The sequence below is a fragment of the Acartia tonsa genome, chromosome 14 (genome assembly GCF_053477335.1).
Source record: "Acartia tonsa isolate MP-2025a chromosome 14, ASM5347733v1, whole genome shotgun sequence".
Lineage (NCBI taxonomy): Eukaryota > Metazoa > Arthropoda > Copepoda > Calanoida > Acartiidae > Acartia > Acartia tonsa.
In genome coordinates, this window is record NC_137273.1 from 1,748,113 (window position 1) to 1,764,187 (window position 16,075).

Consider the following 16,075-nt stretch of genomic DNA (forward strand, 5'->3'; position numbering starts at 1 on the left):
GTGGAGGGAACATTGGTTAGTTTATTACACTGGTACTCAAAGTTATATAACCCCGGTATATTATTCATAGGATCAAACACTATTCTATTATTGAATTGTGATTGATTGGTTGTGGTGTTCAAACTTTTAAACCAATAATTTTAATCTACAGAAGGAGTAATTTCATTTGTTCTTATTGGGGATAAACATAAAATTATTAACCATTTTCTTATCCCTTAAGCCGCATTAAGAATTATTTTATATTGGCGAAAAGTTTTAAAGCAAAATAGCCTTTCTTTTAGATAAAATACCCTTCTTTATTTAGAACACAAGGAGAAACGATCACCAATCAAAGAGTATTTAGACCATCCAAACCATTGCTGTTTACAAACAAAATCCAACAGCATAAGAAATCTAACAATTCCAAATGAAATACAAACCTATATAAATGAATCAAGCGAACATAAAAGTATTTTAATTGGTAAATTAAAGCTTGATAGAAATGACATCTTCCTCTGTGATAAAGATAGTCAAATTATTATACTTTGTGATACTATAGAAAACTTCAAAAATGAAAATTTGGTGATTATCAAAAATTGGGACATTTTTGGTGAAATGTTTGATGAGAAACCTATAGTTATATCAAAGTCGATAATACAAGTACAGAAAAATCTTAAAGGTAAAGTTCCATAACAGGATATTAATTCGAAGTATTCGTTCTAGGGATCTTAAGGTGTAAGACAAAGAATGTCAAATTAATGCCCCTTCATGAAGTTCATTGGTTGAAATGTTAGGACACTAGTTGTTTGAATAATAATAAAAGTTCCCAAAAATTTAAGCTAAACTAATGGACTAGAACATAAGGTACCATAATAATTTACAGTTTAATGTCCCCTTAATTTTATAGGAAAAGATTAGTTACAAGTTTATGGAAATTATTAGAAAATATATCACCCTTACAGAGTATTGCAACTTGCTTAAATCATTAAATACCTTTAATATGGACCTACTTTGATATGGAACTTTTTAGAAACAGAAAAGAATGAAGATATTTTTGGCTGTGACACAAACTACAGAATAATCAATAAAAGCAGTATTCTACAGCTAAAAATTCAACAGTTTTTCTTAATAGAACTTTTATCGTCAGACAATGAAAAGTACCTGGTAAAAATTGATGATTTGAATCATTTCTTTGGTTGGAAAGTCAAAGATTCTGTAGCTTTTCACGAAGATGACCATTTTCAGGTATTTTCAGAGATATAAAGGGATGAGACAATGGCCTATAAATTGATATACATCCCCAATGTTGATACACAAAATTACTCCTCTTATGGATTAAAATTAGTGGTTAAAACATTCAAACACTCAACTTTATTAACCAACCAATCAAAATTTACTAAAGTCCCCAAAGTTGTTAAGCCAACGAATAATAAAAAGTTGTTAGGTATAAAACTTTGGGGATTAGTTTAATGAACAGCCCTTTGTCCCCTCTCTCTCTCTCTCTCTGGGTATTTTAGTACGTTCTGGAATATACTTATATAAAAGTAACAGGATGTCTGTCTGCTTCTGGGTGTGTCCTTAAAATCTAGCTAACCGCTTGATACATATGGTTCTTCTTTACAGTGGAGTTTCATAGTTAAATTTAATTTTTGGGAAGCGTACGTCCACCCCTTGAAGAGAAATTGACACAAAAAAATAACCACTACCCCCCCCCCCCCAAAAAATAAAAAATAAAATTGATAGTAGAGGGGAAGACTCAAAGTTCGTACTACATAATTATGGGGAAAGAATGATTAATATCTCTACAAATAAATAAGTTTTAGTTTGTTATTGCAGCGCAACTTTTGGACGATTTTGAGCAATTTTTAGAAGATTTTTTATTTTAGATATGTACAGAGATTTACAATACTGAGCTATTCTTGGATCTTCAAGAAAACTTTGGCATCAGTCAGATTTTTGAGATTAAGGAAAAGGTACCCAATGTTTTTGTATTGTAGGAGGGAACATTGAAATTTAAATTACTCTGGTAACCAAAGTTTTTAAACCAAGTTATCTTATTTGTTGGCTAATGAACTCTGGGTACTTTAATTGATACATTGTTTTTTGTCTAGGGAAGGTGAAATTTTATTTATGACCATTGCATTTGGGCTGTATATCAATTTATCCTCCATTGTCTTATCCCTTAAGATCCCTGTTTTTATTCAGGCTAGTTACAGTATCCTACCCTGTGAAATGGAAGACAAACGCACAGGAATGGGTATAGAATATACGTGGATTTTTTGTCAGGGGAAAAATTGTCGTCAATTTAGATTGTTAACAGGGATATCATTTATTAGTCAGTATGATCAACTAGTAGGAGGATGGGATGGGGTAAAAGGGGATGATGGGGTTGATCGTTATTTTAGCCAGATACAAGTTTCACTACATGCTAACCTGGTGTAAGATCCAAGTAATATTGAATCCAGTGTATTTTATTGTAATATATGAGGTTTTTTTGAAGTTTGGTTGGTTGGTTAGTTCTCTTTCTAGTACCTAGTGTCATAAATTTTTCAAGCAATTATTTTAATCAACAGAGGGGGTAATTTTGATAGTCATCATCAAGTAATAGTTATAATAATATATCCAAACGTATAGGAATAGACGTAGCAGAGTTCGATACAAAAATATCAAGTTTAAGCAGTACCTTGAATGGCGAAGTTGTCAACATAAGAGGTAAGTTTTACTCATGGATCTTAAGGGATAAGACAATGGATGATAAATTAATTTATATCCCCAATCATGATTTATAAAATTACTCCTTTTGTAGATCTAAATTATTGTTTGAAAATTTTTGAAAATAGTTTGGTATTATAATTCAATTAAAGTACCCAAAGTTTTGAGCCATCGAAGGAGATAACATTGGGTATTAGTTCAATTTTAAGATGTCTTCTTCCTTTCGTAGTTATACAACAATTAGTAGCTCTGCATTCGAAGGTGGGAAAGCGAAAATAACCTAAAACCATCATAAGAACTATGTGAAGCTTTGCTGAAGTAGATAGATTGGCTAATCGTCTGACATACACCAATGTTTTGGAGATTTTGACAAGGGGCTTAAAGATTAAATTAAAATAAACCACATATTAATATTTGCATCAAATAACTACAAGATTAATTCAACTAATTTATTTACAATATTAAAGTTTTACAAAACATATTAAACATTTAGAAATTATATAAATCACTAGGTAGAAACATTAGGTTTAACAGTCAGACGCAGTTTTTCTGAAATATTAAATATACTAATTATAATTACTCAGTGAAGTGAATCAAGCAAATATAGCTTGGTCAGTTTAGACAGATTTATTAACACTTAATTCGCTAAAGGCAAACGAAATGCTAATAAATATGATAAACAATAACAGATAATATATAAATTCAAATAAATAAAACAATTTCAAATGACTGAAATTAAACATTCAAACTAAAAATAAATATTATTTGCAAGATTTAATTTTGTTACTTAACTTGGCTAAATACTATTGAACTTGATTTAAACCTTTACTTGTAACAACAATTAAAATAATACACAAATAACAAAACTATTCTTACCCTAAAATGAGTCCTTCCAGGTGAGAAATAGGTGTGAATGTATCATCTAGATATCCTAACTCAAAGTAAGCTGTAGCTAAAATCAGCAACTACAAAATTGTACCTAAATATCTAGAATTAGTAGCAAAAGATTGAGTATATCAAATACTACTTTTGATATACTCAACCAAAATACATATAAAAGAATCAATGTAATGGTTGAGAAAATGCTTATTAAGATAAAGAAATAAGCTTAAAGTAAAGAATAATCTAAAGCATTACAATAAAACTAGTAAAGCTTTTGAATTTATATCAAATGTTCTGGGGTAAGTGAACAATAATCATAAACAATATTACTATAATACTTTGGGTTCCATGCCTTATAATTAAAAGGACTTACCTAACCAAAGTAGAACATGATAGCTGATTGCCTCTAATTACTTGTTACCTTGAGGACTTTACTTATCAGACTACAATTTTACCTCTAACAACCTGTGCTTTTATAGGAGTTTGAAGATTTAGAAACTGGTTTGAAATGTAAATAAAAACATACAGCAATTTTATCTATTTATTTTCCATAGAGTAGTGGTTAGCGCACTACGCTGTGGTTGGGAAAATCCGAGTTCAAGTCCCCTCATAGATATTGCACTTGGATGACAAATGCTGTTGCAATTTGTCAGAATATAATAACGCAACCTTCCCTGTGATGCCCTCAGGTTGTAAGAAGGGAGATTTGTAGGAAGTTAGGATCCTACCTATCAAGCAACTGTAATCGTGCTTTCCCTTGTCCATGCTCCTCATTCATATGAGAGTGCCATTAATTAGGGTGGCTTAATATGGAATACCTGCCAAAACTCTAGGCCAGGGTGATGTAATAATTGAGTAGCTTCCACGAGAATTGCGGGTCAGCTTGTAATGTAACATAGAATACAATCAGCTGTGCGCGAAGCTTACCAATCTAAGATTGGTCAAAGGATTCTCACTTCCAATCTCCTCGTGCATCTGAATCCTAACTTCAGAGAATCAAGGCTACATACATACATACATCTATTTATTTTATAGAATTTAACATAATTTGCAACGTAATTTTACTATAAAATCTGCATATTTTAAGCTAAAAATAAAATCTTTAATCAATAATTTTGTATTTTCCCCTTTGATGACGGCATGAAATATTTGTAATAATAAAGTACTTTTTTTGTAAAAACTATTGTGAAGTCAAAACTAAAATGCAACGTTTTTTGCAATTAAATGAAGAGTTTAGAATAATTAATTTAATGTTCAATTTTGCTCATGAATATCCTGAAATTCACAAAACAACCAATTATATAGAAGCTACGCTATTAAAAATGTTCTTTTTAGGGGTAGTATCAGAAGTTATCAACGATGATAACGGAACGAGAATTGTTCTAAATGAAGACCTACAATCTACCAAGTTATATTTGAGAGCATGCTATAATTGTCCACCTAAAGGAAGGAATAAAAGATAAATTAAATTGGTAACGATTATAGAGTTGCTACGCTTTCTAAATCGTACATAACTACTACAGGAATCAACATGCAAAATTTGAAATCGATAGGACAATTCTAACATGCCTAAATTAACGAAAAAAGCTTTTAAATTTTTTTTTCAAAAAAGCAAATAGATGATGAGTATTATGTAAAAAAAATAGACCAGCATTTTATGGTATTGATTATATATTTTTTATGGTTTTAAATTGTACCTAACTGTTACAGGAATCGTTCTGCCAAGTTTAAAATCGGTAGGACAATCTAACCCTATAAAAAATATGATAAAAGCTATTTGTTACGGAAAAACCTATTCTAAATGTAGAAATGCCTTACTTTTAAAGATCTTCCAAAATATTTATTAATGTCTTAATATTTCTAAATCTGAAGGTATCGTGCCTAAAACAATTTGGAGGTTTTGTAATGTTGTCAAACAAACTTCTAGGTACGTATTTTATTTATAGTATCCTATAATAAACAGTTTATTTTGTCTAAAGATTTTGGAAGCTTCATGATTTCCCAGAGTGGTTTTAGGCTCTTTTTCTTACATCCTTGCCCTCCCCTAGAGGCTAGGGGGCGACATAACTAGTTGTAAATAAGGGGTTTGTTAGTTTGTCTATACATGAAAGGACAGTTAGATTTTTCTTTATTTTAAAGACTGGGCTTTATTTTTATGAAAGCTTATCTTATCTTTTTTTTCCAGTATGGCTTCAAAACCGATTAATATCCGCTGGATTAGAGCTGGTTCTGAGCCATACAGAAAAATCTTGTATCTTATTGTATTGTATTGTATTGTAGACAAGTTTTTTATGAATAATAATATAAATACCAGTTAAGTTGTTCAAACCTCGACCTCGTGGGGTTAACATAACTGAAATTATTCTTATATTTTTTTTCATTTCACTATCCGCGGAAAGCTGTCTATAATACGATGCGATTCTATATTTCAGGAAGAACAATATCTATCTATCATCTACGGCTCTAACAAGATTTGAATTTATTAGCGGTAAAACTGAACTTCCTTCGAAAGGTGAATATTTACTAATTATGCGTTCTAAAATCTTAGTTTTGCTCCTAACATTTAGGGACTCATTTTTCAAAGGGGAAGTAAGGTATAAGAAAATAGACTAAAACCATCGGTTTGGTTTGTGAGATTTTCACAGGCAAAACCAATTAATATTTATATAAATAGGATTTCATCTTTGTATTATCACTAGCGGCTGCGCCCCTAGCATCTAGGGTCTAAATTGGAAGCCATATGTAAGGGCACAAAATTAGCCTAAAACCATACCTACCCAGACTTTTTATATAAATGAAATAGCCTAAAACCATCCTGAGACCTATAATAGCCTCACTGTAAAGGAGGACCATATCAGTCCAAAGGTTAGTGAGATCCTTGGCTACAGACAAAAAAAGTTTACTACTTTATATATTAGGATATGTCATAAGATTACCTATGTATTCTGTATTACGATTTACTGTTTTATGTTTATTTTGGTACATATGGATATTGTATCTTAAAATTTAGGCTTTGCATTTATTTTTTTGTTATTTTGATACCTAGTTAGGTACCTATCTTTTTTTCTCCTAAAATGATTTTTCACTTTTTCAGGGGAGCTTGTTTTTATACAGGATCTTTTGAATGGAACTCTTAAAATTGGCGAAATTGTATTTTCTGTTAGTGAAATTTTGAAATTAAGGTAATTGTTACGTTTTTTCTCATATATATGTTTGTATGTATAGTCGCATAGCAAAGCCTAGCGGTTGCGCCTCTTGCATATAAGGGTTCTGTTTTTTTGGTAACTAAAACCACCAAAGACCTATACGAAGCTTACCTAAAGAACACATTCAGTTCAGTAGTAAAGCTGTAGAAAAAAAACCTTACTACTTTATCTACAAGGAAGAGTAATAGTTATTTATTGCATCGTATCATTGACATGAAAAATTCTAACATTAATTCCCGTTTTGTTAGCCCCGAGGGGACGAATGCCCGGGCTAACCAAAATCAAATGGTATTAATTTTATAATTTTTATTTTATTTTTCGTAGAAAGTTGTAAAAAATACGATACGATACATAATTTTTCAGTATGGCTGAGAACTTACTATTTCTAATCCAGCTGATATTAATCGTTCTTTTTCCTTACTGTAAAAAATATTCAATTTTATTTTAGTTTGGAATATTTATGTGTAAGCTGCGGTAGTAGTGTTTACAACGGCTATTGTACTTATGTTGGATGTAAGGTAATTTTGTTTATTGAATTGGGCGTGCATCAATTTATCGGCCATTGTCTTATCCCTTAAGATTTCTTATTTTTAGGCACCTCCCAATTTTGAGATGATCGGATTATTACAAGCTTTTATTTCTGATTATACCAATGTTACATTATTAATCTACAAAGGGGGTAATTTTGTTTTTCAGAATTTGGGGTGCACGTACATCAATTTATCATCCATTGTTTTATCCCTTAAGATTTCTTATTTTAAGGCACCTCCAAAGTTTGAGATGATTGGTTCTTTACAAGCTTGTATATCTGATTATACCAATGTGGCCTTTTTAGTTGCTAAAGATATTGACTGTATTTTTACAATTTTAAATATAAGGTAATATATTTTATTCCAGTATGGCTTTGAAACCGATTATTTTCAGCAGGATTAGAACCAGTTCTCAGCTATACTGTAAGAGCATAAATAGCATCGTATTACAGACAATTTTTCACGAACATTAAAATAAAATTCTTAAGATTAATAACAGATTAAGGCCCTGGGTAAAAACTGGTTTTAATTATATAATTTTTCATTTTAGTATCCGCGGAAAGCTGTCTATAATACGATACGATATAAGTTTTTAAAAAAACACTGAATTAATCCATTCTTTATAATTTTTCATATTCCTAATCGTAAACAACTGAAGGTTTAATAATCAGGGAGGGGACATTGGGCTGTTTATTACATTAGTCCCCAAAGTTTTATAACTAACGTTATCTTATCCGTTAGCTCAAAACTATGGGGACTTTTATTATATTTATATTGGTTGGTTCATTTTAAGTAGAGTTTCCAAACGTTTCAACCACTAATTGTAATCTACAGAAGGGGTAATAATTTTGTGTATCATCATTGGTGATGTACATCAATTTATCGGCCATTGTCTTATCCCTGTATAATAATACAATACACATATCAATATATATTTTGATTTTAGGTGCTTGCTTACATGTGAAGACCGGAGCACCGAAAACCCCCCCCCCCCGCTTAGTTTTGACAAAAATCAAAAATAAGGGGGGGGGGTAGTTTTTAACCCCCCCCTTAATTTTGAAGAAAATCAAAATTAAGGGGGGGGGGTTAAGTCTTTGCCTTGCTGAGCTTTTTTCCTCCTTGCCGTTTTCCAGACATTAAAAAACTACCCCCCCCTTATTTTTGATTTTTGTCAAAACTAAGCGGGGGGGGGGGGTTTTCGGTGCTCCAGTCTACCACATGTAAGCAAGTACCTGATTTTAGCTCAAAAGAAAAGTTAGAAATAGAAGAAGAACTTAAACGCCTTGGAAGATTTTATTATTCAAAATGGAACAAAAATCCACAAGATTCTTCAATAACAAGATTTTTATTAGCTGCAGAAAACAATTTTCATTTGTTCAAGGAAAGCTTTAATAAATTCGCATAGTAATGTTGTGTAAGATCTCAATAATGTTCAGTTGATTTAATGCCCTATTTCAGTCTACAAATACTTTCTTTAACCTAATATATGATTAATATTTCTCAGGGGTGGGACATTGAACTGTATATCAGGTCCCTAAAGTTTTAGAAACACGGTCTCTCATTCGCTGCGTAAAAAGCTAAGGGTACTTAAATCAAATCTTGATTAGTTGGTTCAAACAATCAGTTTTTAATTTTTTCCCAAACATTAATAGTATTAAAGAGAATTTTGTTTATCATAAATAGGGATGTGCAAATTGTCTTATCCCTTAAGATCCCTGAATTTAACTAAAGCTTAATCTTAGGGAATAGTAAAAAGATATGTTTCAAAATCGACGAACGAAACGAAACTATTCTGTACTGAAGTATCAAATAACTTGGACTTAATTAAGGAAGCTTTTGAACTAGAACTTTTCAAGAAATAAAAATGAGAAATACCAAGAGATATGATAATACATTAAATAACTCAATATGTAATTGGTTGTTATATTGATATAAATTACAATTATTCATATACAGCCTATGTTTTTAAGTATTTATATTAGGGTTGGCAATCCGAATCCGGAATCCGCCCTATTTTTGGTCAATTTTGGAATCCGAATCCGGAATCCGTTATTTAATAGCAAATTCGGTTTTTTTAATTGGTAAGTTAAAATTAGCGTTTTGAATTTTTTCTTTCAACTCCCCCCTTTTGAAGGCAAAGATTATCATCATTATATATAAAATCTTTTAAAATCTGGTTCGATTCTCGGAAGTGAATTATAGAGAACACCAAGAACTTTAATTTTTAGGACATATGTAGCACTTAGTTTTTTAAATTTAAAAAAAAGCCTTTTAAAATATTGCTAGAATCCGGAATCCGAATCCGGAATCCGCCAAAAATAAGAATCCGGAATCCGCGGGAATTTTTTTAGCGGATTCTTGTAAGAATTCGAACCCGGTCCAAAAATTTGACGTATTGCCATCCCTAATTTATATGCCACTTAGTGATTTTTAGTATTTTCTTAGTTTTTGTTCTGGATGTTGTTTCCTTATTTGACTAAGACAGATAAAAGTATTCTGATGAACAAATAGTAGAACATCAACAGAATTTACAAAATGACATGGTCAAATATAATTAAAGGAGTTTTTTTTTTTAAATTAAAACATCCTTAAATTTACAATTTAACATCATTTTGTTCTGTTGAACTATTTGTTGTATAGAGAATATATATAGTGGGTTGTTTTCAAGGTTGCCGAGTCACCAGGGGAGCTACAGTAAACCAATCTTCGATGTATTAAGGTGTCTATAGAAAGCTATTGGCATAACAAAGAGAAAACTATAGAAGACTTAAGTTTTACTTTTCTCACCCAGCTCCCACCAGAAGGGCGAAAGTGACATCGATGCGGTCACCTTGAAAGCATCCCACTGTAATATCTCCCCCCCCCCCCCCCCCAACTTTAGCAGGGTAACCCATGCAGAATATACACCCCTGACTTTTGATATACTTTATTTTCAGAGAATGCCTCTAACTAAACATGATGAGAATAGTATTCTGGGCCAGCTAAGGAAGATAGCTAACCAACTTGGTATTCCTGAACATGGACAGTCAGCAGCACAGATAGCATTAGATATCCATCTCATTCTAAAGGTTGGTTAATCTGTTAATTTATGTGTTAAATAACTGGCGGCTACGCCTCTTAAGGCATTTAGGGGAACTTATATTATGTTTGTGTGTGGGGGGATCGACCCCCTTAGTTTTTTGATTATATTTTCTTTTGGGGGGCGATATTTCTTGGGAGGGTGGTGCAACCCTTCTCCAAAATAGTTATAAACCTTCCCAGAGCCTATATTTGAGAATCTACTTTGCACATAATAGTAAAACTGTTAGCGAGATCTGATTTTGCAGTTACAAACAAACAATAAATTGACTTCGAAATGAATTGGGCGGAGTAATTTTCTATACTTGCGGGGCCTATATCTGCGATTTTTATATATAATATAACCTGAACTATCCTGACTTAATTTATTAAACAAACAAACGAGAAACTATCCCCCTCCAACTTTTTTTCCTTTTAATATAAAAATTAGGGAATAGTTATTTCTCGCATCGTATTATAAACAGCTTTCCGCGGATATAGAATGTACAATTACAAGATCAAAACCAGTTTTTTTTAGCCCCGAGGTGCCGAAGGTACCGTCTAAAAAAGCTGGTTTCAATCTTATGATCGTAAATTTTATAATTGTAGAAAATCGGATATAGTATGATGCTAGACATAGTTTTTTCATATGGATGAGAACGGGTTCCTATCTACCGGATTCGAATGAATACCAGAAAAGTATTTCGGTGCGCCTTTGTTATAGGAATTTTTTCTTTCTTAAGGATCTAGAGGAAAATGAAAAGCCGCTACAGGGTGAAAAAGTAGAAACAAATAAGAGAGAAATACCAATACATGGATATGTTGGTTACAACAAAAAGGCAAAACTGTTGGAAGATCCTAGTGTGTGCCAGTGTAGAAAGGTAACACAATTTTTAAAAGCGAAGCTTTTCTATAATTAGGGTAGGTCCGTCCGTAACGGATAGCTTTTTTCGTTAATTTAGGCATGTTAGAATTGTCCTATCGATTTCAAACTTTGCATGGTGATTCCTTTAGTAGTTAGGTACGATTTAGAAAGCGTAGCAACTCTATAATCATTACCAGAATGTCCGTACGTCCATTTTTAACATTGATTACTTTTTTAACAAAAAATTTTCATGTGATCTAATCATCCGATTGAAATGATTTTTTGTATATTAATTCCTGGGACAACAAAGTATAATGTTATAAGCGATCAACTCTATAATCAAGTCCTAAAAATGTAAGTATGTCCATAAATATTATCCTGTATCCAGCAGTTTTTAAACAAATATATTCTGATTATTCAGTTTTGACACTATACAAATGTTAATGTCCGTTTGTCCTACCGTTTCAGTGCTTCGCTTTTATGGATGTTGTCATTCTTGTTTAAAGAGGTATCCAGGTGTGTGGTGTATATTCTGCATTGTTGACCCTGCTAAAGGGGGGAGAAAAAATGAAAATATGAGGTTGGGGGAAAAAAATCTAAAAATGTGACTGAAAACATTTTTTCTCTCCATTTTTCTTCCCTCCTTTGTGAAAAAACTAAAAGAATGCGTGGGAGGGGGGATAATATGAATAAAAGATTTCTGAAAATATTTTTCCATTTTTTCCCCTTCCTTGCTGGAAAAAATTAGGATGGGGAATAAAATAAAAAAATTTGCAGCAGGGAAAAAAAAGGAATTTTGTGCAGAATGTATACCCCTGGGGTTTTCTGGTAACCATGATGTGATCGGTCAGTAAATTAAATGAATAAAGTACATACCTATAGCTTAATATTTATAAGCTTAATATTTATAACAATGTTGTTGTTATTGATGTATTATTACTAGGATCTTACACCAGATTATCATGTATTGTAATTAAAATTTATGCTGCTCTACTGTTAACAAAATTTTCATAACTTTTAAACCTCAATATTTTATAACAATGGATGTATTATTACTTGGATCTTACACCATATTATCATATATTGTAATAAAGTGAATCTTGTAGCTGACTAAAATAACGATCTCCCCCCATCCACCATCCTTATCCCATATCCTCTCCTCATACTGTATGAAAGCAACCTTATATCCTCTTACTTTATCCACCACTAGCGGCTACGCCCCTAGAGGCCTCTAGGGGTACTTGAGGAGGGGGGAGTCGAATTTGATAACCGAATTTCTTATTTTAGATTTTAAAAGAAAAATTTAAAAAAATATTTGGGGGGTGGAAATTTTTTTTTTTTTGGGGGGGTGTTGCCCCTCCCCCATTATCTTCAATTTTAGTTAAAAAACGTACAAAATTTTTTTTTTTGGGGGGGGGTTATCATTTTTGGGGGGGTTGGGGGTGTCCCACCCCCCAAGAAAATAGTTATAAACCTTCCCGGGACGTATAAGAAGCTACCCTGTTAAGGAGAACCCGATCGGTTCAGCGGTTAGCGAGATCCTTCGGTACAGACACACAGACAAACATCCTGTTACTTTAGTATAAGGATTACTGAAATTTATCCACTATTAAAATTAAATTTTTGCCCAGGTGTTTCCAATTATGAGCCTACCCGACACAGTTCTCTCTCGTGTATTTAAATCATTGGACATCAAGGACAAGAAAAACCTTAGGCTCGTCAACAGATGGTAATTTTATATTCCAGTTCGCGGCTTCGAAATTATAATACCTAATGTTTTTCTTTAGCCGAACTACTGAAGAGACTTTTTTTATTTTTATTGGCTGGTTCTTTAAGTTGAGTGTCCAATTGTATTAACCACTAATTGTAATCTACAGAATCTGCAATTTTTTGTAGCATCATTGGGGAATGGGGATGTACATCAATTTATCAAAAATTTGATTTCTTATCCCTTTAGATTCCTTTTTATATGTCTGTACTAAAGGACACTTATTTGTTTTACTTTAATTTATTAGGACTATTTTATTGACTAGCGGCTTCGCCCCTAGCCTCTAGGGGCTTCGCCCTATGAAGTAATGGGAAGTCAACCCTCCTAAATAGAAATATTGATAAAAATTATTCTTTGTTTAATTACTCTTCTGTAAAATTAAACCCAGGTTGTGTGCTTTATGCACAAAAATCTAAATTTGTAAAAATTAAACCCAGGTTGTTTGCCGTATACACAAAAATTTCAATTCGTAAAAATTAAACCTAGGTTGTTCGCATACATAAAATTTAAAATTTGTAAAAAAAATATTTAAATTTTTTTTTGGGGGGGGGGCGGTTCATGGGGACTTCTCCCCATTGTGCAGTGGGGTTCCCCCACCCCAATTACTGGTTTTTGTTTACAAAAGTAAAAAAAAAAATTTAAAAGTTTGGATTTTTTTATTTTGGGGGCATGAGGTGTCCCACCCTCCAAGAAAATAGCTTAAAACCACCAGAGGACCAGTAGGTATATTCCCAGAAGGGTAGAGCCAAATTTGTTCAGCAGTTACTGTGATTTTACAAAAAATGTAAAAAAAAAAATTTTTGGGGGTGGGTTTTTTTAGTTTTTGGGGGGGTTGGGGGTGTCCCACCCCCAAGAAAATAGCTTAAAACCACCACCGGACCAATAGGTATATACCCTGAAGAGTAGAATCCGATCGGTTCAGTGGTTACCGAGATCTTAAGGGACAGACAGACGGACAGACATCAAGCTACTTTGTATTATAGATAACTAAACTTAATTTTTTTCTAAAATCTGTTCATGATATGATTTTTGTTTTAGGTTCGGAAAGAAAGTTAAAATTCTGGACACCACATTCAGAACATGGACAATAGATCTGAATACATATTCAGATCTAGAATTTAAAGAAGTTCAGGAAACACTTGAAAAGGCAAAAATAGATGACATTCCTCTAAATTACAGCATCAACGTTGGCGTTGGGCTACTGAATGAAGAACTTTACATAGAGGGAATGTTAACCTGGATATTGAATGAATGGGGTGTTTATGTTACAGGACTTAGTATATTTTTGGAAGAAAGTGACAAATTTTTGGTAAATGATTTTTTTAAATTTCCTCATCTAGAAATGCTTCATTTGGAAAGAATAGTACACGATGAAGAACACGATGAAAGAGATTACAATATAGAGGTAGAGTTAATTAAAAGACATGCAGACACTCTTACCAAGATATCTGTTTGTGGCTATTGGGATTGGATTCAGATTCCTTATGAAATTAAACTTCCTCGCATACAAGCCTTAAAGTTTGCACGGTGTGGTTTATCGCCAATTAAATTCTTGACATTGGTTTGCAGTGAAAATGTGAGAAGAATAGATTTTGATTGTTGCTATTGCAATGGTAATTTTCCTGAAATTAAAATGCCGAAGTTATTGCACATTTCCATAGAAGGTGGTACATTAGAACCCTATAGATTTGCTGAACAGTTTGCAGAACAACTGATTACCCTCCAGATTAAAGTTCTTGATGTTTATGAATTAGATAAAAGGGCAAAGTTTAGGAATTTAAAATATTTGTGGATTGATCAGAAAGTTAGACCAGGATGGAAATTTATCAAAGACTGTTCATCTACTCTGGAGCAGTTAGTGTGTACATTTCCATCTATGCCAAAGTTAGATTTTAAAATCCCAAACTTGACAGATTTGTACATTATTGATGTTGGGTTCTACACCTGGAGATCAATTTTCAATGCTGAAAACCTGGAATTCCTATTTATATCAGCAGCAAGAGGAACATCATTATTTTATAATGAATTTGAACTGGATGAATCCAACAAGAAGTATCCCAATTTGAAGACCTTACTACTGCCAGGCTGTATCAATGATTCTGACAAGCTTACAGCTAAATATCCAAGCAAATACTACTCAAAGATGGAGGATGCAGTAGGACTACAAGCTGACTTTGTACTAACACTGAAGCAGGATGTGAACAGAGCCATGAGACTGAGAGCCAAGGAGTTCTATCCATGTCCTGACCTTGTCCCACTCATTCATGATGATAGTCCAATCAGATAAAAATTTGTTAATGTTCAAATTATGTGATATAATATGTCCAGGGGTGTATATTCTGCGCAAGATTCATTTTTTCCCCCAGGTGCCAATTTTTTTTTTTCCCCTCTTAGTTTTTTTTCAGCAAGCAAGGGGAAAAATGGAAAATATTTTCAGTTATCTTAATATTTACATTTTTTCCCCAAACCACATATATCCTGTCCAAACGAGTTTCCAAACGTTTTAACCAGTAATTGTAATCAACAGAAGGGGTAATAATTTTGTGTATTATCATTGGGGATGTACATCAATTTATCGGCCATTGTCTTATCTCTGTATAATAATATACAATACACATAAATATATATTTTGATTGTAGCTCCAAAGAAAAGTTAGAAATAGAAGAAGATCTGAAACGAATCGAAGATTTTACTATTCAAAATGGAACAAAAATCCACAAGATTCTTCAATAACAAGATTTTTAGTGACTGCAGAAAACAATTTTCATTTGTTCAAGGAAAGCTTTAATAAATTCGCATAGTAATGTTGTGTAAGATCTCAATAATGTTCAGTTGATTTAATGCCCTATTTCAGTCTACAAATACTTTCTTTAACCTAATATATGATTAATATTTCTCAGTGGTGGGGCATTGGACTGTATATCAGGTCTCCAAAGTTTTAGAAACACGGTCTCTCATTCGCTGCTTTAAAGCTAAGGGTACTTAGATTAAATCTTGATTGGGTAACTTTCCTAAAACTATTAGTGTCTTAAACTTTCTGATATACATCAACTTATCGCCCATTGTCTTATCCCTT

At 32.5% G+C, this 16,075-nt stretch overlaps 2 protein-coding genes across 6 annotated transcripts; both read left to right on the plus strand.

Annotated features, from left to right (window-relative positions):
- The first annotated feature begins 308 nt into the window (after positions 1-308).
- On the plus strand, positions 309-15,801 carry LOC145305553 (uncharacterized). Of its 5 annotated transcripts, none has more exons than XR_013874612.1 (14): positions 309-658; positions 1,010-1,224; positions 1,866-1,952; positions 2,185-2,236; positions 2,614-2,691; positions 4,909-5,016; positions 5,443-5,500; positions 6,006-6,085; positions 6,668-6,755; positions 7,228-7,297; positions 7,542-7,657; positions 8,552-8,688; positions 9,050-9,292; positions 9,661-10,164. XR_013874612.1 is itself a non-coding variant. In XM_080147217.1 (12 exons), exons 1-12 carry the CDS (start codon positions 595-597, stop codon positions 15,730-15,732), a joined length of 1,110 nt encoding a protein of 369 aa, XP_080003343.1. In that variant the 5' UTR covers positions 309-594; the 3' UTR covers positions 15,733-15,801. The 5 variants fall into 5 exon arrangements, 1 of the variants encoding a protein (XP_080003343.1); XR_013874613.1 differs by having other exon boundaries at positions 9,734-10,164; XR_013874614.1 differs by having other exon boundaries at positions 9,050-9,278; positions 9,734-10,164.
- LOC145305552 (uncharacterized) lies at positions 10,243-15,364 on the plus strand. Its single transcript, XM_080147215.1, has 4 exons — positions 10,243-10,377; positions 11,110-11,247; positions 12,863-12,960; positions 14,038-15,364. Exons 1-4 carry the CDS (start codon positions 10,249-10,251, stop codon positions 15,284-15,286), a joined length of 1,614 nt encoding a protein of 537 aa, XP_080003341.1. The 5' UTR covers positions 10,243-10,248; the 3' UTR covers positions 15,287-15,364.
- Positions 15,802-16,075: the final 274 nt, after the last annotated feature.

Bases quoted from the DNA above. Each gene is read 5' to 3' on its own strand.
- LOC145305553 (XM_080147217.1), top strand. From the start codon at position 595: ATGTTTGATGAGAAACCTATAGTTATATCAAAGTCGATAATACAAGTA. The intron at 1,953-2,184 runs GTACCCAATGTT...GTTTTTATTCAG, and splicing joins TTTTTGAGATTAAGGAAAAG to GCTAGTTACAGTATCCTACC. The intron at 7,658-15,638 runs GTAATATATTTT...TTTTGATTGTAG, and splicing joins TTTACAATTTTAAATATAAG to CTCCAAAGAAAAGTTAGAAA.
- LOC145305552 (XM_080147215.1), top strand. From the start codon at position 10,249: ATGCCTCTAACTAAACATGATGAGAATAGTATTCTGGGCCAGCTAAGG. The intron at 10,378-11,109 runs GTTGGTTAATCT...TTCTTTCTTAAG, and splicing joins ATATCCATCTCATTCTAAAG to GATCTAGAGGAAAATGAAAA. The intron at 12,961-14,037 runs GTAATTTTATAT...TTTTTGTTTTAG, and splicing joins CTTAGGCTCGTCAACAGATG to GTTCGGAAAGAAAGTTAAAA.